This window comes from Eretmochelys imbricata, chromosome 6 (assembly GCF_965152235.1).
Source record: "Eretmochelys imbricata isolate rEreImb1 chromosome 6, rEreImb1.hap1, whole genome shotgun sequence".
Classification (NCBI taxonomy): Eukaryota; Metazoa; Chordata; order Testudines; family Cheloniidae; genus Eretmochelys; species Eretmochelys imbricata.
Window position 1 is genome coordinate 68,667,421 of NC_135577.1, and position 23,978 is coordinate 68,691,398.

Sequence of the window (23,978 nt, forward strand, 5' to 3'; positions counted from 1 at the left end):
GGGAAAGGGCTCCAGTCACTCCCTGGGATGAGCAAGGTCATCAAGGTCAAGAAGAAAGTCCAGGGGGAGAGTAAACCCTGAGATCCTGTCCTGGCGTAAGGAGTCTAGCAAGAGGCTAGGAGAGGGTGAAGTAGCCACGGGAAGTAGAGTAGACTCCTGTGGTAAACCCAGAACCAGGCAAGGGAAGTGAGACAAGATGGGTAGGAAGGAACCCAGGGAAACACCAACAGGGATGGGGATTGAGCAGACCTGGATTGTTGTGTACAGGGTCCCTGGGCGAGAACCCAATGTAGTAGGTGGGCCCAATTCCCATGTTAGCCACTGGTATAGTGGCAAAGTGCCCCAAGCAGGGGCTGAACACATCCAGAAAAGGCATTGGACAGTGGTCCTGTTGGACTTTGTAACCCTGGAAGGGGTGGACTGAATGGGGACCTGGCTGGAGGGCCATCATGTCTGCTGACCTCTCCACAAGGAATAAAAAGAAAGGGTCACCACTTCACCAGGTAGTGTCTGTGTATAACATTTGCTTTTTCACTGGAGGTTTACTTACTTCCTATTTTCCATCCAATCTCCCAGCTCCAGTTCCAGAGTGCCCTGAGGGTGCCGACTATGCAGGACTGGCATCAGTCCACCCAGTGTATGGAAGTGCCCACACAAATAGGCTGTGGCAGAGCTAGTCAAAAACAATATGATTATTATTTTACTGGGAAGAAAATGCCACCTCAGAATAGCTGATCGTTGAAGTGGGGTAATGCTGGAAATATGCAGAAAGAGAAGAGAGATCTTACCTCATTACCATTCGTACTCCTGGAGATGGGGAGATGATTGTTGAAGTGGGGTAATGGCCAAACCAGATGGTTTGGTTGCTATGATGACTTTCTGTGGCCAAGGAAGATAGCTCTTCCATTTGACTCTGAAATAGCGGACAAATTGAAAAGGCGTTTCATTAGCATTCAAGCTATTTGGATCCAAGAATCAAACAAGACATACCAGAAATCACCTTTAAACTATAAAGAGTACTTTTTTTAATTCCTACAGAAGCATGCACATAAATGGAACTTTCAGAACTTCTGTCAATATCCCCCAATTCAAACAAAATAAAATGATCAGACATTGGAAAAAATAAAGTTACATAGCACTCAAAGTACTCCTTTCACTTAAGCAGTGGCAAAAGCAGCATAAAGATCTGCATTTGATTTGTTTTTCCCCAAGGAGGTTTTTGCCCATTTTTGCTTCAGCGTAAAGAAGGCATGCAAGTTAAGAGAGGTGACAGAAGTCCAGAGGAATGTGCTAAAATGTTGAGAATCCTTCCTGGAGAGACAACCAAAAAGCAGTGAAGGGAAACTACACTTTCACCACTAGAACCCTCACTTGTGGAGTCCCATAAGGATCAATTCTCTCTCCAGTCCTTTTCAACATCTGCACGCAGCCATTAAGTGAACAGACCCTAGTGTCAGCAGTATGTAGATGACATACAGCTCTGCCTATTCTCTACACACAACCATATTGCTACTGTCAAGATGGCCCATAATATAAATGGGATCAGCTCATGGATGAAGAGCAGCTGGCTGAATCTAAGAAAGACAGAAGTGATGCTAATGGGTAAAGGAAAGCATTTTGGAGAGTTTGCAGCTGCAGTGCTGCTTCTGTTGGTTGAAAGTACACACTCGCAACTGGCCAATTCACTCCATAGTTTAGGACTACACTTGATTCCTCACGGATGCTAAAGCTCTCACACAGCAGCATCCACAACTAGTGCCTTCTATCATCTCCAATTGGCTAGGAGACTCTGATCCATCCCAACAAATGGAGAGCTGGCTTTATTTATTCATATCTTTGACACCTCTCAGCTATACTACCACAATATGATATACCTAGGCACAAAACTTTCAATATTTAGGAAACTCCAACTAGTACAGAATGCTGCAGCGCATCTCCTTAGCAACACAGGCTACCATAATCACATCAAACCCATTCTCCACTCCATACACTAGCTTCCCATAGAATCTTGAATCAAATTAAAGGTCTTGTTCCTTATCTTCAAAGTTCTCCATAGTTTGGGCCCAGGATATCTAAAAGTTCGCCTAAAGCTCCAGGATGAAAACAGTGGTTGACAATTATACTCCTCTGGCACAGTTGAACTCTCTTCAGCAAAAGTAAAGCTTTTCTGTGTGGGGAAGTGTCTTGGGAATAGGTCTGAAAGTGTGGAATGAACTTCTCCAGAAACTAAGGACCATCACTAACCTCATCACTCACCCCTCCAAGATAAATACATCGCAACACATATTTATTAAAAAACCACCCAAGTCTCTATTTGGGGAGAGAACAAAGACATGACAGCTGTTAGTCACATCGCTTAACGCAGTACTGGACAGTGCTCAAATACAATGGTGATGCGTGTGGTATAAGAACCGACACAAAATAAAATAGAAGCTTTGGGTTTTGTTTTGTTTTTTAAATCTGCTTATTTTTTACCTTAGAAGTTTGAAGTCTGGTCATCTTTGGTACTGCCAGGGACCTACTGTAGGGATGAAAGGGCTCAGAGAATGTGCATTGTCAGCTCTAACACCTTAATTGAAGGGGCATAGGTGCTGAATCTTTAACAAAGACATTCTTTCTCCAAAATGTTTGACATTAGAGTTAAAATATTAAACAAAAAGTTTTAAATAGTGACTAAAATTCCTTTCCCTCAGTTGTTCAGCTTTCAACCTCTTGACTCTTGTGATAAAATTTCACAAGTTCCCCAATTATCAGAGTTCAGAGAGACTTCCAGGATTGATAACACCTCAATTTCTAACATAAAAAGGTTAGAGAAAACAAAACAGGGCACAAGTTTTCCCCCTTTGCAAGTGCCCTTTAACGGAGTCCAGGAGGACAGCCAACATATTTTTCTGCCTTCTCACCTGAAGGTAAATGTTGCAACATATAAGCAGAGAGGGGAGAATCTGAGTTATAATCATACAAAAATGGGATGAATTCTGGATGTCAAACTATGTTAGTATAACAATGCTTTAGTAGCTACAACTAATATTTCATTTGCCTTGAAGGATTTGTGTATTTTCTGCACCCATGTTAAAAACCCCAGGTGTACAATCAAGTCACTGATAAAATCATAGATACATAGCGACAGATGTCCACTGATCCTGAACTACCTATTTTTTCTCCATCCAACAGTTTTGTGCAAATGTTTGCAAATGACACTCTTCTTACTCCCATTTGCTTGCTCCTAAGTAAAAGCATGCTTGATTCACAGCAGTCAAGGACAAGAGATCAGACTCAGAAATAAACAGTCTCATCTTGAATTCTGCCTGCAAAGCTAGTGCATCCAGCATTAATTAGAACAAACAATAAGAACAATAATACTGTATTTTTGCACTGCTATAGCACCTTTCCTACAATTATCTCCAAGTGCTTTACAAACATTAACTTACTTAGGGTTTGTCTATACATGGAGTTATTCCAGAATAACTGAATAGTGTGTCCACTATTCTTGAATAGCTTTTTGGCTTTAAATTTATATCCTAAATTATTCCAGAATAACTGGCATGTGTACATGAACCCTTAGCCTCAACACTCATTTGGGGGTCGGTAAAAGTTAGGGAACATTTTACTCATCACTCAACGCAGTCATCTCAGGGGCAGAAGAGGACATCTGTTTAACAGAACATAGCAACACTAAACAATATTTTAGGAGAATAAATGAAAAAGAATACCATATCGATCAGAAACTAGAGAGGGAATTTAGTGAACCAAAATGCAACTATTTGAACTGGAATTTGACCTAAACATCAGGATTAATATTCCTACTCTTTCAAATATTGCCATAGCATCTTTAATGATCACAAGAAACAGGACCTCAGTTTTACATCTTATTCAAATGGTCCAAATATCTATACCTAGGATACAGACCAGCTTTCACATAAGCTTCATGGACTGCAGTACCACATATTCTCAACATAATTGATGATGCTCATGCGCAAATAAGAACATAAACAAAAAAGAAACAAACACACAAGGAACATGTTTAACAAATCAAAAAGGACAGAATCGGGAAGGAAAGCATTTTTATTTTAAAGCTTCTAAGGAGGTGATACCAACATTGATGTGTAACAAAAACAAAAACATAGGAAGTTCTTGACAGTGTCCTTTAAAAAAAAAAAAAAAAAGGCCTCTCAATCTTCGTTTTGGTATCAGAACAATACCAAATTATTTCTTGCAAAAGAGAGAGAGGGAAAAACATTTTCTCCTACTTTTAGAGTATGGTGTAAGAAACATTAATTTTCTTAAGGAAAAGAAAAAACAATATTAACATACAAAGACTATCTTTTAGACGAATGGTAGAGTTTGAAGTGTTGTTGTAGCTGTGTTTGACCCAGTATATAACAGAGAAAAGTAGGTGAGGTAATATCTTTTATAGGACCCACTTCTGTTGATGAAAGACACAAGTTTTCAAGGTACACAGAGGAAAAGCTCCATGAAGCCCAAAAACTTGGCTTGTCTCTTTCATCAACAGAAATGGTTCCTATAAAAGATATTATCTCATCCATTTTGTCTTTCTCATCAGTTTGAGACATTTCTCTCTTTAAAAAACAACAAACAAATACCAAACCATATATTATTTAAGCTCAGTACCAATGTGGACACAAGAACAAATGGATATAAACTGGCCACCAGGAAGTTTAGACTTGAAATTAGACGAAGGTTTCTAACCATCAGAGGAGTGAAGTTTTGGAATACCCTTCCAAGGGAAGCAGTGGGGGCAAAAGATCTATCTGGCTTTAAGATTAAACTCGATAAGTTTATGGAGGAGATGGTATGATGGGACAACATGGTTTTGGTAATTAAATATTCATGGTAAATAGGCCTAATGGCCTGTGATGGGATGGGATCTCAGTTAGCCAGGAAAGAATTTTCTGTAGTATCTGGCTGGTGAATCTTGCCCATATGCTCAGGGTTTAGCTGATCGCCATATTTGGGGTCAGGAAGGAATTTTCCTCCTGGGCAGATTGGAAGGGGCCCTGGAGGTTTTTTGCCTTCCTCTGTAGCATGGGCACGGGTCACTTGCTGGAGGATTCTCTGCACCTTGAAGTCTTTAAACCATGATTTGAGGACTTCAATAGCTCAGACATAGGTGAGAGATTTTTCGCAGGAGTGGTGGGTGAAATTCTGTGGCCTGCATTGTGCAGGAGGTCAGACTAGATGATCATAATGGTCCCTTCTGACCTAAATATCTATGAATCTATTACAAGAAGTACCAGCAGCTTGTGAACTGGAATGCAAATTCTTCTACAGTACCATGTTTAATATCCCAAAGAAATTGTATGGTCTCTTGGGGCCTGGGCTGAGGGTGGCATCCACACAGATGAATGAATAGTTTCCAAAAGGCGTCCTGTGCACATAATGGAAAGAGCCATCCTTATGCCAGGCAGAGTATCTCCTGGCAAAACAAGATGGAAATATTGCAGTCAGAAAAGTTTAGAGCAGTGGCAAAAGAGAAAGGATATAGAACAAATGTAAGATTTCCCATTTACCTCAACAGGAAGACGGAATTTAAGTCCACTCTAAAAATCTAACAGCATTGGAAGGTCTGTACTTCAAAGAGGACAAACATTCTGACCCATGTACCACATACTGGAGTTAAAACCAGATTAGCACTCAAATGGTTAAAACAGGGGTCAGAGTAAGTAAGTTTTCCCTGTGCAAAATGGTGCTCTTTACAAATAAAGGACATGGACAAATGCAGGACAACACCAGGCAGCTCAGCTGAATGACAGGGTAGCAGAGCCACTCGCAACCCTAATTAAAGGAGACCTGCAGAGGATACAAGTTGGGTTTGTATCCTGTGTTTATTTTTGTTATACAGAGAAGGCCTGAAAGAATTTTTTTTTTTTTTTGGCGGGGGTGGGGGGGAAGGGGGATGAAATTGTGCTTACTTCCTTAGAAATACTAGGAATGTCAAGTCTTGTCTTCCCTATGTTACTGGAGTTCTTTCCTAGATCATTCTAATATGGACTATAAAAAAATTTAAGCCATTGCCTAAAAGGATTGGGTATTGGATTGTTAAGTTTCAGAGTAACAGCCGTGTTAGTCTGTATGCTCAAATAAATTTGTTAGTCTCTAAGGTGCCACAAGTACTCCTTTTCTTTTTTGGATTGTTAAGTGTTTTCCAAAACAAAACAAAAACAAAACAGACCACCACACAAAAACTTTTAAACAATGAATAAAAATAACTTCCCCTCTCACTCAAGTTTAACTTTCCTGGTTGCTGTGCTACCATAATCCCATCAGTTCTCCAGTCACCCACAGAGTCACAGGAAAAACAAGACTTGAATTTCTTATGTAAAATACAAGCAAATTTTTTAAAAAAAATTTCAGACCTTATGGGAAGCTTTCCTTTTCACATTACTTAATACAAGTGTTGGAATTAATTTATTTTAAAAAGAGGTTTTTAAAAATAGGGAGAGATGGAAATAAATTTTCCTGTTCAAGGCATTATACTAATTTGTCATAAAGAAATGAGGTATAGAATAAATGTTTCTTCCTGGTATACAGGTGTCCTTAACACTAGACATTGCTGAGTTCTAAATAAAGATCGATGAAAGTGTCATCTTCTTGAAAGATTTTAGTGATTTGCTCCATTAGGACAAGAAGTCAATCTTCCAGCCAATGGCATTTATTAAGATGCTCAAATGAAAGTTGATAAATTCTATATGACATCTAAATTATAATTGTGCAAAATTCTACAATTAGCTGAGTTTTTTGTTTTTAATTCTGGCATTTTCTAAGTCCCATGGTAGGTACAGGGTAAAGTGTCCATCAATTTAAATAAGGAATATAATTTGTTCTGTTCAATTAATGCATCCAGAAAACGGAATTTGTAACCTCCACCAATTAAAGTAATTGTAAAAGACAAGAAAAAAACAATACCTTAAAAATAAGTTTACTGAGCATGTATCAGCACTGCAATTGGAATGATCATCTTCTAATACAACATAAGACTATTTTACCAAACTTATTGTTAAGGACTGCCTTAACACAGCACCTCATGAATTGCAATAAGAAAAATCTGGGAGTTTGATATCGCCACCCTAAGAAGGCTCTGTTTTTCCTCTCACTTAAAGTATGGTGAACAGATTTGAGTTTTACCCTCACTATGTTCATGAGGCAGAGAAATAATAGGCACTGCCATTCTTGAGTTTAAAAAAAAAAATCACATCATTTTGCTAAATCTTTGCATTCTAAGTACAATTGCTGCCTTTTACAATTTTAATACTGAACACTTAACAGAAGCATGTAATGTTGAGAAAAAACATACTCCCCCACCTCTCCCCTATTTTTGTTTTTAACATCCTGCAAGCCATAGTACTATAAGGTGTGCAACAAAAACAATGTTTTTTTGGAAGTGTACAGGGGATTCATCTTCCTTTGACCCAGACAAAAGACCTGTTGTTCTGAATCATTGCCTAGTCCTGTTTAAATAGGAAAATGCCTCCATAATTCTTCATTCTATTCTCCCATCTCCTTCTCCCTCATTCCCCACCCCTTAAGCCTAATATTATTTAATTTGGACACCCGATGAATGAGCCTCATCCTCCAATATACCAGCATGCCTTGTACTGATGCTTAACAGTGTTTAAGGATTTCAGTGCAGTTTTTCAGTCCAATACAGGAGGAACCAGGAGTCTCATCTTTAGGACCTGCCACAACAGCAAGATAACTAAACATAGTTACAAAAATTTACTAAAACAAAAGTAATTTATATTTAAGGATGGAAAACTTTTCCTTCCCTCACTCCACCTCCAACACCGGAGTGTTCAGAAACTGACTATCTGGAATTATAATAGCACCTTTACATAATTTTCTAATGATGGATCCAAAGGAGTTTATAGTGTATGGGCCAAATTAGTCTTGGTGTATAGCAGGTGAGGTCGGAGACATGTATGCTTAAAACATATATGGGAATATCAATCTGCTGTTAAGTGGACTAAATGCAGTTGCTTAATAAGGAATTTACCCAGTGCCAAAATAATTCCATAAAAACAAGTCAGCTCAAAGTTAATGAGCAGAATTCAACATCGTCTCTCCTCCTCTGTGCTTTTCCAATCTCCTTCAGTAAGGATATGTCTGTGACATTGCACTCCATATGATTTTATGAAAATATGCTAATAAGTGTGAATATAATGTAACTGGAATATGCTTCATGCAAAAGGTCTCTTGTAAGGTATCATTACAAAGCTTATAATCTACTGAGTGTGGTCATCCTCCTTTTATAAATGTATTATTCTTGTATCTGAAACTAGAAGTATGAAATATAACTCTGAGTCCTATTGTAATTATGCAAAGTGTGGGCCATTAATGGTGGTTTGGAATCTTGATGGCTCCCATTAACCAGGACAATTAACTATAGATGACTTCTGTTTACTCGCAAGCGAGAGTCAGGCCGGGAAGAATGAAGGCTTGGGGGTCTCACAGGACATGTGACCATATCATCTGGTACTGAAATCCATCTTAAACCTGGTGCTTTTCCATTTAGAAGGTGGGGTGGGGACCCAGAGAGACAAAAGATTCCTGCCTTGTGCCAAAGCTATAAAAGGGGGTAAAACAGAACAAAGGGGACTGCAGTCATGAGAAATCCCCTAGCTACCACCTGAGCTGGAACAAGGACTGTACCAAGTGAAAGGACTGGGCCCAGACTAGAAAGGAGTCTAGTCTGTGAATGAAGCTTGTTGAAACATCTCTGAGGCTGAGATTTACCTACATTTAGTTTCTTAAATGTATTGGGCTTAGACTTGCATGTTTTGTTTCATTTTGCTTGGTAACTTTGTTCTGTCTTTTATTACTTGGAACCACTTAAATCCTACTTTTTATATTTAATAAAATCACTTTTTGCTTATTAATTAACTCAGAGTAAGTAATTCCTGGGGGAGCAAACAGCTGTGCATCTCTCTCTATCAGTGTTATAGAAGGTGGGCAATTTATGAGTTTACTCTGTATAAGCTTTATACAGAGTAAAATGGATTTATTTGGGGTTTGGATCCCACTGAGAACTGGGTATCTAGGTACTAGAGACAGGAGCACTTCTTAAGCTGTTTTCAGTTAAGTCTGCAGCTTTTCAGGGATGTGGTCCAGACCTGGATCTGTGTTTGCAGCAGGCTAGCGTGTCTGACTCAACAAGTCAGGGTTCTGAAGTCCCAAGCTGACAGGGAAAACGGTCTCAGAAGTAGTCTCAGCACATCAGGTGGCAGTCCCAAGGGGGTTTCTGTGACCCAACCCGTCACAATGTCTTTACAGCAGAGGTAGCCTGCATGTTCTGTTCCCAGTTCTGAGCAGCTGGCTTACCCCAGAGGTAAGGAGCAAGACTGCAAAGCTATACCAAAGCTACCAGGTCTCAATGGTGCTGTATCCTCTGTGTGTTTCACTAAGATTTATGAGGACATAGCCCATGTTTTTGTGCTACAGTAAGCTCAGCTGCTCTGATTCTTTCCCACTGAACTGTGGGAACACTCATCTGTCCTTCTGGCACATGGGAGGAATTGTGGGAAGGCCCTGGAGGACTATCTACACTCTAGTGTTTTAGCCTGTGCTCTCACTGCAATGAAGGTGGGTTCCCAGCCCAAGTGAAATTAGAACCCGTGTTCTAACCTACATCCTCCAGCTGTTTCAGCTAGCCCAGTTGAAAGCATCACTAAATTCAGATGAGAGATTGGTGAGAGAGGAAGGACCTGGACGCAACAGCCAGATAAGACCTCAGGCTAATTTTAGCAACAATGAAGACCCTACCTAGAAGGCTGACAGAATCAGAGTTTAAGCACTTATGTATCTTTCACACCTCTAGCCTACGAATGCATTGTTGTCGTCCTACTTACTAACAGAGAATGATTTTCTTCTGACTTTCATCAGTTGCTATTTATAGGGTGTACATTTCCTGAACCATCCCACTGAAAGCTTTATACTTGAATCTCCAATTTATTCCTTAGGGTTCTCTCTTTCTCTCACCTGTGTCTATACTCATTTTCTCAACTCCCTCAGAGCTGATGAACCAGCTCAGGTAGGGTCCCTCCTGTTGTGCAGATGTAAATATTCTTGGGGATGCAGAAGGGAACACTAGAAAATGAAAAGGATGATAAGGGAATCCTTCTAAAATGCCAATGGCACACAGGTTAGTCACTCAAGTGCTCTGGGAGAGAATGATTACATGATGTTCTGAGCACTTCCTAGTTAGGGCAAGAATTGTTACAGGCATTGCTACAGGCACAGCTACAAAACATACAGGAGGGAGATATTAAGAGGGTGGGCAAAAGATACTCTGGCTTTCTGTAGCAGCCCATTCAAATGTTAGTGGCTAATAGGGGCAGATTGGAAGACTAAAACCAAACAGAGCCCTATGCTGGTAAAAAATCAATTGGTCATGATGTGTATTTGGCAGAGGTGAGCTAAAAACAGACTATTCCCTGTCCACAACACAATTCACTTTACTCTTGAATGTATGGACTCAGTGAGGTATTTAAAAAAAAAAAAAGAGTACCTGTAGTAATTTTGGATGCTGTCCAAGTGTGGAATGTTGAAAGAATCTGTAGTGAAAGAGAAAGAAAAGAGACTATTCAAATGAAGCCAACTATTGCTCTGAGTCTTCTATTGCTCACTGTTGGACAGCAGTCTCAGCAGGCTTTGGCAGATTGTACTGACTGTAACTTATCTCTATTCTCATTGAAATTCATGAAGTATTGTTGCTTGCCATGTGAAATCATCTGGATCCAGTAGCCTCCTTTAGCTCTTTGTATATATGCATCTGGAGATACAGATCATACCTTTGACAAGCTCAAACCACCAGTCTGGGTGATAGACTAGCATGCTAGCATTTCACCTCTGGAGACTGGTTAGGTCACCAGCAAATTTCCCTCTAAAGGCTTGTCTATACAAACACTTAGTTTATGACAATCTGGTGTGTAAATCTGTTCAGCACTAGTCTGCCATGCGCTAAGTGTCTGTGTGGAACTTGCTGCCACACACTAATAGTTTCCCAATGTGCTTTAATCTGTTCCCTTTACAAAGCGCGATAGGTCAATGCACATTAGGTGCATGGCAAAACACACAAGCATGCATGGCAAGCACACAAAGTCATGGCAACAAGGTCCAAATGGACACTTAGTCTGCAACAGGCTAGATTTATACCCCAGTTTGCTGCAAACAACTCCTAAGCTACATGCATGCCCAGCTGCAGTGCCTGCCACAGAAAGAAGCTTTCTTCGCTGAGGCATCTCCCTCTTTGCCAGTGGGAGCTCTAAATGCACTGGCAGTCATATAGCCATATAAGTTGGAAGACAGCCACAAATATAGCTACCTTGATGCCATATGGATACTGCTACAGGAGAAAGATGAAACTGAGCAGTTACTTCTATATGAAGTAACTGCTCCTGGAGCAGCTTCACACAGTGGAGCACCACTTTTGAGCTTGGCCAACTATCACCAACTTGCGGGACAAGACAGTAATGCAGAACTAGGATGACCTGCAGTGGTGGCAGAAGTTCAGGATACAGAAGACTACTTTCTTAGAGATTTGTGTAGAGCTCACCGCAGAGCAGCAATGGTGGAACACCAACATCAGAGTTCTCATCAGCACAGAGACATGCATGTCTAATAGCATCTAGTGGCCCACCACCCCCAATTGCTACTGTCAGTAGCTAACCAGTTTGGTATTGGTAGATCAATTTTCAGAATTGCTGTCATGTAGGTTTGTGCTGCTATTAAGAGGGTGTGCATGACCCACATCAATGCACAGAGGCAATGCACACGAGGTTGATGGATTTGCATGACTGGTGCTATGAGTTGTATAGCGGCCACTAATGTGGGATGGTCTGAAAAGGTCTATAATCTTTAGAACTCATTTCCACTTTATGCAATGAAAAAAATGGGGCTTTTGCTCCAAAGACCATTATGGACATTAACAGCGTTGTGATCTCCTGTCATTCTGGGAGACACAGCTTACTGAAGTTATGAAGCCTTTTACTGGACACCTGAATAAGAGAAAGGAACTCCTGAGCAGCTGCAGAACAACAACAGAGTGCACATTTGGAAGAATGAAGGTAAGGTGTTGGTGTCGTATGACAAGGCTGGATCCTTTTGAGAAATATCTGCTTCATGTTATAGTTGCTTGCTATGTTTTGAACAACATCTACGAGAGCAAGGGAAAGTGCCTCATCAAGTCAGGAGTGAAGAGACTTGTAGAATTTTATCATCATCCAGTGATGGTGCCTCTGCAAAATGCCCCAATTGGTCAAAGAGGAATTGTACTCCTACTTTGAGATCAGGATGTAGCAGAGGAAAATGTAATGTAACCAAAGAAATTAATACTCTTTGTGTGATGATATTATTTAGGAACGGAGGTTATTAAGCGGGAGTTGTAACTCAATGAAATTTTCAGCAGAGTTGTAAATAAAAAGCCTTTATTGATTTAAACAAACACAGAACAAAGTTAAAACCATTGGAAATAGGGCACACATGCTCCAAGTGCTGAGTTCACACATCTTTATGCAGATAGAGTCACAAAAATGTATAGGTGGGTTTGTAGCTGTTTTCCTTCTCTTGAGCGATGGAATAGCATGGGAAGGGACTGTCCCTTCTAACCGGAGCCTTGAAAAGGTGTTCCCAATATCCTGTATTCTCAACAGACTGCAGGTTACGGCTAGGCTGGAATATTGGGCATGAGTCAAGCAACACATTGTTTTCCAGTAGATTCGTCTGCTTCTGTGATCATGTCCAACATCTTTTCCTTGACGGTCCCTTTCTCGGTATATAATCCCTGTCCTCTTCTCTCTCGTTTTTTTTCTGGAGCATGAAAATTTCCCTCTAATCTTCTGTCTTTTTGGCGCTCTGTTGGCATGCTGTCACTAGGTCAGCAACTGTCTCCTCCCTTGTCCTCTTTCACTTCCCTCAGAGATTTGCCAGGCATTGAACAACTGATAGTGCTCTTTCTGCAAGGGCAATGGCACATTGGGTGCTTAATGCCTGGGTCTCTGGCTCAGGTTGGGCGTATAAAGAGTTCTTGGCTGTCTTGGCGAATCTCCTTCTCGCAGGATTCTAGGATTGGTTTCCATACTGAAATAACTCATTCTGATATGAAGTTATGTCACTTCCTAAGTGGATTAATTAAAGTGGAATAAAAGGCCAGAAAAACTGTAAATATAACTTGTGTGTGTGGGCACAAGGCAGTTTATGCTGAAAAAAACCTAGTTTTACAGAAAAAACCTTTAAGTGTAGACAAATGCTAAGAGCTCCAGGAACAGCTGCATCCCATAAAGAGATGGCTGGTCAACAGTTGATTTTGGGAGGAGAAGGAAAAAAGAGGACAGAGATAAGATGAGGGAGAATGTGAATGAGGGAAAAGAGAATGAATGGGAAGATGGGAAAATGAGTAAATGAGAGGAAAACAGTGATAAAAGGAGAGAGTAGCGAACATAATGGAATTTAGGAGAGTGGGTAGGAATGGGAGAGATTGAACGAGAACAAGTGAGGAGAGTGAATAAACCAATAAATGTGAACATGGAGGGGGGAAAGAGCAGGTGTTCCTAAGTATTTAATTTGCACTTACACTCATTCCTTACACAGAAAATAAATTAGTCACCAATTAAAATTAATCTGGGTGACCTCAGATTAATCCTTAGCAATGTTCTTGACAACTGAAGAAAAAGCACTGAAAGTCTTCTGAGAGATACATGTCCAGCCCCTCTCAGTGAAGGGAATTCACTATGACAAGGGACCTTCAGGGTTTGAGGACTGTGGAATAATGAGAAGAATGCACCATGCAGTCTCAGTACAGTCCTTTATCAGTGATCAGTATGTTTTTGAATTTCCCTTCACAAAGAATTTCTTGTCAGGAGAGTGATGAGTTGTTGAGACTCCACATCGTAGTTTTCAGGGATATAACCAATACCCTTTCCTAAGAGGAAAGCTACATCAGGTTTCATTTCTAAATTCATTAACTACATAAGACTCCTACCATGTGGAAACAAGGGAATGAGCTAACGTAGAAACTAATGAAATTGTGAGGCTACATAACCAAGTGGATGAGAGGAAAGGCAGAATTCATTCTCTCTCACCGAGCAACGACTCTCATACTGGGAACAGGTAAAGAGACACTCTGGTAACAACCAGACAGAAGATTCACTTCCGTGTAATTTGTTTTACTGGGGTTCAATGTTGTAAAACAGTTTTAGCCTCAGAATAAGAAACTTAAAGAAAACATTTACCAAACAAAAATCCCTGGTGCAATGAACTTTGTAAACTGACCAGAGAGCCTGTCAGTATTTGAAAGTTTAACCTTTTTATTTATTTATTTATATGCTTCCATTTTTGCTGCAGTTAACTTAGCATTGGAAATAATTTGACTGCTAATTTGGGTTTAAGATCAAAAAGAACAAAGTAGTCATAAACTACATGTTTTACAAGTAGAGGTAGAGAAACTAAGGTAGTTTAGTTTTTTAATTGGTCAAGAAGGTATTATCTGTGAAAACTGCAGAAGTGTTTCAAAAACTCCTTCAGAAATCCCTTCTATGCGTCAGGAGCTAGACCTATCTATGTGATTGTTTATTTAAATGAGTTTCTTTAAAAATTTTACTCAGTTATGAGCCAGTCAGCAGCAAGAAGCAAGGGAAAGCCTTCCTCCTTGTTCTCTAAAGGCCCAATCCTACAATCCCTATAGACAAAAACACTTCTACCGACTTCAACGAATTGGGCCCTCAGTTGGCAAGCATATTTTAGGAGTTCATAACATATATCAGTTTATTAATGAATATTAGCATCTTAAAATGGAAGGTTGCCTAGAACTTCCATTTGACTAGGTTAAGTTTCTTCTTTCCTGGGATTATTTGGCTGCTTCATTAAACTATTAGTTTTTTGGCTCTCTCTTACCATGATTCCCTTTGATGTCTATCCACTTGGTTTTCTCCATGACTCTTGATCTCTTCAGGATCAACTGGTAAGTTTGCCACTCCACCTCAATCTGCTCAGAGCCCAGTTTATCTTTTGTTTTGGCATCTGTCAAATCACCTGTAAGGGCACAAGACCAAGACTGAACTACATGCTTCATTCTTCATAAATCACACAGAAGAGCTATATAATGCAAGCATTCAGTGCACATGCCTTACGCTCAACACAATGACAGACCTTCTGTGAACACATTCTAATGCCTACTGCCATTTGGTACTAGATTTATTATTGCAAGGTAAAGCCCTCTTAGCAAAGGCAGGCCACCTATAGTGTATCAGTTACATTCAAACTTGTGTTTAACATGTCATGGCAACACTCTTTAATGCCACATCCTTGCCTACAAGCAAAAAATATTTTACAAGAATGCATTACATTTTGAAAATACTAAGGCAGAATCCTCAATTACAAATAATGAAAACATCTTGTCACCAAGTTAACTGTTACATTTCCTGGTATAGAGGATCAGCCATCGCCCATTTTAGTACTGATTAAAATACGAGGTGTGTCTCCTGTTGCCTTTGTTCACATTTTCATTTTACTTTCCCTAGGAGTCTGTATTTTAAACCCTTCTTCCTTTACTTAAATGATGCACATTGTTTAACTATCTCTAAAAATAGATTAAAATGTTTCTGAACTGCTATAATTTATGCAAAAAGCTGTCTGGGAAGCAATTTTGCTCAACAAATGAGATATTCATTTACGGTACAAACTCTACTTAGTGACCCTGCTAGCACTTAGATTCTGGAGTCTTTCATACAGCTGTTACTGCAAAGTCTCCTCAGACCATTTAACAAATACTGATCCATATTGATAATTGTGGCAGAGCAGTTAAATAAACAGTTTATGTCTCTTTTATTTGTCCTGATATGACATATGGTCAAAAGAACATGAGCAATGCAAATAAGTAAAAATGAGTTCTCACAATTACAAAAAAGTTATATAACTGAACAGAGGTTATTCTTTTTACCCTCAGAATACAGACATAGTAAGCTCCACCACCAAATCTGATGCTTGTTTTTTAGCCTGTGTATGAATGAGTTGATAGGATCTGTACTGAGACCTAGGACTGATGTGCATTGGCAGAACTGTAAGGAAAACTTCAGAATGCACCCAATATGTGCACCACCTAGTTACAGTCAGTGATGATGAGCACTAAAAATTCACTATTAACCTTCTGCTTGCACCCGTAGAATAAATTAAAACAATGCTAATTCTGCTGGGCATAGGAAAGTATCTTTTTGTGGTCTAACAACTGTTTTTTCACCTGCAATTTGATTTTCATTACTTAAGATGCCTTAAGCTTGGACATTTTACTTTGAGAAGCTAGACATTTTACTAACCTGAATGTATTACCAAGGAAGGGGCAATAGGTAGAGAAATATAATTTCTGAATTGCTTACCTGTCACTAGAACAAGCACTGGTTGAATTATATCAATTGTTTCAGAACAGAACTTTTCGAAGTCAGGAACTCGTTTGGGATCCCGAAACCTACTGATGTGAATGTCTGATACCTACAGAAAGAATATATTGGATAAAGGTATTGTATCACAGACGGAGAGACCAAAAAATATATTTAGGGAGAGATCATTGCCAGAAACAACTCTAAATGTTTTGCAAAGCAAGAGCCATCTAAACAGGACTTGAGAATAAATTAGTAGTTTCATACCAGGACCCAAATAATTTTCCAGCAGCTTTACTCAAAGATTTCTAAAAATCACCCATGCAGAGATCAAGTGACAAGTCTTATCTCAAGAATGACAAAGACGGTTATTAAAACAACTAAACAGAAAGTGTACTGGATCAATTAGAAATGCCTTCATCAATGTGAGGGCTACCCAAAAGGGATTACTAGACCTTTCATATATTTTGAAGGCAGCTTTTCTTTTGAACCAAGACATTCAAATAATTCCACATTTGAAAATTATTAGGTTAGATAGGACTGACAAAAGACCAGACAGAACAAATTTGTTTGAATTATGGTTTACTTTTGTAAGCAGAGTCAGGATGAGCTCTACCCTGACATCTGTGGTGAGTTGTGGCGGGTTGTGGAAAAGAACTTCGGGGGCTGATCTCATTTGCATAGGCACACCCACCCCGCCTAGATGGTCACGTTGGCTGCTGTGGGATCCCCAGTTTCTCTGTTATTAAGGCAGGAAGAATAAAGTGTTATTATCCTGATTATGTGAATCAAGGACAGTGGAACTGTACTTGGCTTTTTGTTATGGTGGAGGGATTCGCCATCAACTAAGTAGCACTCGCCAGGCAAGGAACATGGGTTCCAAAACTCAGTGAAGGGAGATAGGCTGGGGACAGGCATTTGTACATTGTGGTATGGGCCTCTTCTGAGAGCCCTAAATGCCAGCTGCATCGCCTCCTCTCTCTACTGTGTAATAGCAGAGCTAATTTTGATTCCACTAGGAACCTGGTTACAGATTGCAGAGCTAAATTCACTTTGGGCCAATGGTACACCAGCACTGGGGCTCCCCTATTATGAGCTGAAATCACTAAAGAACTGAAATCACTGAGTACAGTGTTAAGTAGTAGGGGGCCTGAAGATATATTGGTGAGTGGCTTGCAGGACAGCTACTGGAGAGGAGCAGCTGGAAGAGTGGCTTGCAGGATGGCTACTGGGAATGAGCAGCTGGCGGAGCAGCTCAATGGACGACTAGTGGAGAGGAGCAGCTGGAGGTGAAGGCTGCAGCAGAAACCCACGGAGAGGCGGGGCAGCCGTTTACTCTCTCTCTCCACCCCCCCATTTCCACACAGGCCGGGGGGGGGTGGTAAAACTCTCCAGATGAACTTCTGAACTCTGGACTCACCAGAGACGGAGACTTTTGGGTTGCTGGACTCAAGAACCAAACGGAAAGGATACGGCCCAATTTGCTTGGGGTGGGTTTTTGCTCGGGGTGGGTTTTTGCTCATGGTTTGTGTTATGAATCCTGTTGGTGGTGTTTCCCCAACATAATACCACATTGTTTCTCTCGGTTATTAAAATGCTTTTGCTACACTCAGACTCTGTGCTTGCGAGAGGGGAAGTATTGCCTCTTAGAGGTGCCCGGGGGGTTGGTATATATTTGTCCCAGGTCACTGGGTGGGGGCTCGAGCCGGTTGTGCATTGTGTTATTGGAATGGAACCCCTAGATACTGAACCTGGCCCTTGTTGATGCCAACTCTGACAGGCAGAAGGGTTACATTTTGTCAGCAAAGACTTTCAATCACATTTCTTTAAGCTAGATATAATGGATTACTACACATTAGTCTTTCATCTCAGGAGACCTGTGTTCAAATCCTGAATACCTCACAAATGAAAATTAGATTGTCCATTTCACAGCTCTTCATTTGTCCATAAGGCAGGTTAGGACTGAAGTGCGTTGTTTGGAAGATTACACAGTACTTGACAACAATAAACCGGGCTCTAATTTAAGTTATTAGTTCATTTTTATAAGAACCAAACTCACACAAACACTTATAGCTAATCTAAAAAGCAGCTGAGGTGCAAAACAATAAAAAATAGTCATAGGTTCCTCTCTACTTTTCAGCCATTTGAAGGAAGACTGCAATGATAAGAATTCTTATGTCTTGGGACCTGATTCTGCAGTCCTCATACAAGAAAATCTCCCACCAACCTCTATGGGAGCTCTCTCTATATCAGAACTCGACCTCAAGACAGATAAATGTATATTAAACAAATAATATGTGTTATATTTCATATCTGTTTAAAATATTATGAACCTCACTAATTTGTACTAATGATGGGTATGCTGACTGCAAATGAATGAACTAGAGTGTAAAGAGATAGCACAATAAAAAAGTGAAGGTAATGAATACACCATAAGTATACCATATTCATTATTTGACATGTTACGTTTGATGCTAAATACTAATAAATATTTTGTGAAAATAATGAGGTCTTAGTAATATGAAACCTCACTACAACAGCTCAATTAGACCTTTGTTGAGAAGTGCTGCAAAACTGTCATCTTTGGTGTGCAAAGTAGTGAAGTTCTACTGAATCTGCAATTTGCTCATTTTTACACCTAAATAAAGTGATAACACTAATGAAAATAAGTTGCAGTTTTCCTTTAAATCAGGGATCCAAAAAAGTCATACTGCAAAATGAGAGTTTAATTCAAAGTTCTCTCTCCATCTAGTCCTGTTGTCATCAAATGTGAGATATAACTGATATTAGTAAAATGAAGACTCACTTTTTAGTCACTTATTTGCTGAAAAATTAAAGGTAGGTAATATTTTATTTTTTAAAAATATGCTGATGTAAGATTGACTTTTTGTGTATGTGTTCCTCACATTTATCACACACTGCATTACTGACCTATGGTAAGAAAAAAAAAAAAAGTAGTTTTCCCTACTCAATGTATATATCGTAATGTCCCCCGGAATGCAAACAAGAACCACTCCCTGCTATCTCCTTGAAAATAATCATGAACATATAACAGGGCCTGGGAGCACTGTGCAGAAAGGAGTGGTTTTTTTACACAGCAGTGACATAACCAGGCACCGGAAGGAATCAGTTTCAGTCCTCCTTAGCTAAAAGAAAGTTGGCTGTAATGTGGAGTATGGAGGTTGTTGAAGTAGAAAGATTTGAAAGTTATGGAGAGCCTCAGGACTCCATGAGAATCACAGAAGATCCCAGGGATGGGAGAAGGAAAAATCTCAACATGTGCCAAAATGACAGCTGAACTGGAGGAGTGACCATGTGGACGAGGGAGGTGATTCCATATATTCAAAATATCTATAACATAAGTGACAGTTTAGACTAGTGCACAACTAATATAGAAATGTCAGACATGTCACAGGAAACATTTACAGAACTGCAGGATAGCAGGAGAAAGCAAAGCAGGAAGTGTTCATGCAGATAAAGGAAGGGCTGTAAAAAAGGCCAGAATACTGATCATGTGGATTTATATCTAGACACTGACCTGGTATTAGCCTTGTGGAATCACCAGGGAGCCAGGAGCATATTTCCCCCAAGATCAGAAGCTATTTTGGATTTAGCCTTTGGAAATTAATCAAAGCGGGTTAATGATAAAGCAGCTGTTAAAGATTTATACATGGCTGATAAGATTGCAGATTTAGTAAAGATATATTTGAAAGTCAGGAATATTTCAATATTATTGAAATTAAAGACAAAACTCTCTCTGCAGAGATAACTTCAGTGTAGGTAACTTGAGTTCACACCTCTTTAATTAGCCTAGATTGAGTGAGAGCAGCCAAGCTGCAAAATAACACTCTCAGAAACAAAGGGCTGGAAGGGACTCAAGAGGTTAGTTCAGAGGTTCCCAAACTATGGGTACCCCAAATGAGGTCACGCCATCAGCAGATGGGATCATGCGTCCAAGAGGCCAGAGTTGCCTGAGAGACAATGCAATCTGCCTCTGAACCTGGCCAGACTTTCTCCACAATCACTATGCCAGGAGGCTACCATTTTTGTCTACAAAACTGTGGCCTCTTCATGGTGTTACCTCACATGTATGGTGTGTGCAAGGTCACACTGTGCAGAGGCCACTATTTTGTAGATCAAAATGGCGACCTCATGGGGTGGTATTTGTGGAGCAGTTCTGGACATGCTGGCTATGCAAACACCAGTTTGGACACTTGCACTGTCCAGCTATGCGAGCAGCCAGATGAGAGACTTCAATACAGAAGCTCCTTATCTGTGGGCAGCAGCCTTATCAACAGAGCATCCTCGTGGCTGGAGCAGGCAGGAGCCTTTGATAGCCTTTTCTGAGATGGGAATCTGCAGTGGCTTGTAAACTTCTTAAGGTGGGGCCTATATCTTCTTTTATGTCACGCTGAGTACCCTGCTGGCACTCGATAAAGAATAACTGTAAGTCACTGTCTCTGTGCTGCCCTAGTATCACCATGCAGGGTCTTCCTAAGTCCTGGCCTCATTTGCTTAACAGTGAATTCCTCTTGCTCATTTGTGATAAGAGGCACAATGGACTCATTTTTACACAGAGTATCTGCTTAAACCTCTGGCAGTGAGTCTAGTGCAAAGAAACATGTTTGCAAATACGACAAGGCTTTCTTTGAGTATGGCTTCACCTGTGTTTTGGTCAAGAACGAAGAAATGCCAAAGTGCCTGCAATGTCACACAGTGTCATCTAGCAAAAACATGAAACCTAATAAACTTGAGTCACATTACAAAACTCCACACAAGGAGCACATTGGAAAACCAAAGGTCATTTTTCCAGCGATGGAAAGAATTCTTTCACAACAACAATCACAATTCTAGAGAGCCATGTCAGCCTCTGACCAGGCTCTAGGCTTCCTTTAAGGTGAGTTACTACATCACACATGCCTAGAAGCCTCACACAACTGGACTTTGATTTTGCCACCTGCAAATCAATATGGTGAACATGTGTGGGGAAACAGACACAAACCAAACTCAAAGTCATACCAGTCTCCAACAACACAGTGAAGCAAAGGATTGAGGCAATAGCTGCAGATCAGGAAAACAAACTGGTGGAGCATCTGAAAAAATAGATTTGCTTTTGTTCTTCAAGTTGATGTGAGCACTCAGGGCCATGATGCACATTTCTTGGCTTATGTGAAATGAGAAGGTGCAATTCCCAAAGGCATTCTGTTCTCTCTCCCTCTTACCAGACATGACACAGCACAAGGGATATTCAATGTGCTACATGCAAGACAAAAATATACCATGTTATCGTCTGATGGGCTTTTGCACAGATGGAGCTCCATCTATGACAGGCCACAAAGCAGGTCTGTGTGCCTTGGTAAAGAAATTTGATCCTTCTGCTGTGTGATTCACAGAGAACACCTAGCATCTAAAGCTCTGAGTCCAGAGTTAGGGGAGTTTTGCACCAGGTCATGTCTATTATGAACTACATCAAGATTCAGCCTCTTCGCAAGTGTCTGTTTGCAAACTGTGTGAAGAAATGGGGTCTGATCATGACGTGTTGTTCCACACTGAAGTTCTTGAGAGGACATGCACTGGTATGATTTTTTGAACTAAAAGACAAGCTGCATGCACATGCAATGATCTGCAAAAAGAGTGAATTCACTGATTTTCTATGTGACCAAAGAAAGATGTGCCTTCTTGCCTATATCACAGACATATTTGGGAAACTGAATGAAATGAATACAAGTCTGCAAGGAAAGAACACCCACATCCTTCAGCTGAGTGATCAAATCACAGGATTCATGAAGAAAATTGTTTTCTGGAAGACTAATCTATTGAAGACAAACTATGAATCCTTCCCACAACTTTGCAGGTTCCTGACTCACAATGGAATTATTCAACATCCCACACAGGTGATGACTGAGCTTCTCAGCCAGCAGGAAGAAGAGTTTGCATCCTTTTTCCCCCCGACCTAGATGTGACAAAGTATTATTGGGTGCGAAATTCCTTTCAGTGCAAGCCTGATGCCATGGATTTGCCAGCTCATCTAAATTTCCTGCAATTGATTCTTGCGAGAAACATATGCCCAACTTTCTCTCCCAGAGTTCTGGTTCGCTGTCAAGAATGAATATCCTGCACTCTCAACATACACCTTCAAACTGATGATGCCATTCTCGAGCACATAGTTGTGTGAAGCTGGATTCAGTACACTTGTGTCCATCAAGTCTCGGTACTGATCTACCATTGATGTCATATCAGAGATTAGATGTTCAATTTCTACCACGCCACCGGATTTTGAGAGGCTGTGTCGCAACATGCAAACTCATGTCATATTACAGCATATTAATTAATGTACTTAATATGTAAATTCCTTGGATTCCTCCACAACTATGTTGCTTTGTTCCTGTCTGAGGTAATAGGAAACAGTAAGTCTGAAAGTGGGGTCACACAGGCAAAAAGTTTGGGAACCCCTGAGTTAGCTGTAGAGTGACTACTGAATAGAGTGACTGTGTTAGCAGCTGACAAGTTGTGCTAACCTGAGCTGTAGCGGATACCTCCTGGTAGGCCAATCACCTTGAGTTAAAAGCACCACCAACATTGACTCAAGGTTTTTGATATGTGGATGGGACTTGAGTTGGGCAGCACTTGATTTTAAACTGAGTTAACTCTACAATGATAACAAGCACTGCATGAGTTGAAGAAAAATAACTTAAAATAACTTATCCATAGAAGAGGAGTGGGAGGAAGAATAGGAGGACAAAGTTTGGGAACCGTGGTTATGCACAAGGAGCTCCAGTTGAAGTTAGTAAATTACTGAGCATATACAGGGGCAGATTTTTTCCCTAAACCTACCAGAATAAAAGTGAAGTGTCAAAGGTAGCATATAGCTCAAACAAAACAAAAACACATATCAACAATAAATAGGAAGCTATTACCACAGGAACCTATTAATAGATATGAAAGGTGGATGAATCATTACAAAACAGTCAAAGAAAAAATAATTACAAAGAAGAGTATAACTGAGCAGCAGCAACACAGGACATCTCAGCTGGATTTATTGTAAGTACATAAACAATTGGTGCACATTAAAACACTAAGTATCAATGGATCTAAACATTTATATAATCTTATGGATATGCACTGTATAACAGAGACTTGAGAAAAAATGAAGGCCAAGGAAAGGTTTCAGATATGACAACCCAGTTCAGATGCTATCAATGAGTTTTACACTAAAATCTTAAATTTGGTATTTTTAGAAAGTTTTATATAAAACCCAATATGAATTAAAAAGTGTTTTAACTTTTAATTATATTTAGAACTAATATTCATTTTTTATGCTAGAAAGGAATTTAACCATTTCCCTCAGTTATATAATTCCAAGAACAGCACCACCATTGAGGGCAGAACGCCTCTGATGTCTCACTAGAACAGGGGTGGGCAAACTTCAGCTCGCGGTCTGGATCCGACCCCTCTGGGCTTTGGATCTGGCCCGCGGATTTGCCACCCCCGTGGTACCGTGGACCAGGCGCTGCTCCGGGAAGCGGCCAGCACCACATCCCTGTGGCCCCTGGAGGAGCGGGGGCAGAGGGCTCCGTGCACTGCTTTTGCCTG

The 23,978-nt window shown here is 40.2% G+C and overlaps 1 protein-coding gene across 9 annotated transcripts in view; it reads right to left on the bottom strand.

Moving 5' to 3' along the window:
• Nucleotides 1–23,978, bottom strand: part of TMEM62 (transmembrane protein 62) — a 53,450-nt gene that overhangs the window by 27,356 nt on the left and 2,116 nt on the right. For 2 of the 9 annotated variants that reach the window (XM_077818795.1, XM_077818792.1), the window contains exons 2-7: nt 16,386–16,497; nt 14,908–15,045; nt 10,526–10,571; nt 5,296–5,437; nt 789–913; nt 551–673 (exon numbers count right to left, since the gene is read on the bottom strand). In XM_077818795.1, coding sequence (XP_077674921.1) covers nt 551–673; nt 789–913; nt 5,296–5,437; nt 10,526–10,571; nt 14,908–14,947 — 476 coding nt within the window. In that variant the 5' untranslated portion in view covers nt 14,948–15,045; nt 16,386–16,497. Of the gene's footprint in view, nt 1–550; nt 674–788; nt 914–2,475; nt 2,522–5,295; nt 5,438–9,996; nt 10,044–10,525; nt 10,572–14,907; nt 15,046–16,385; nt 16,498–19,923; nt 19,945–23,978 lie in introns of those variants that run through there. The other 7 variants (XM_077818796.1, XM_077818794.1, XM_077818800.1 and 4 more) reach the window with 7 other exon arrangements.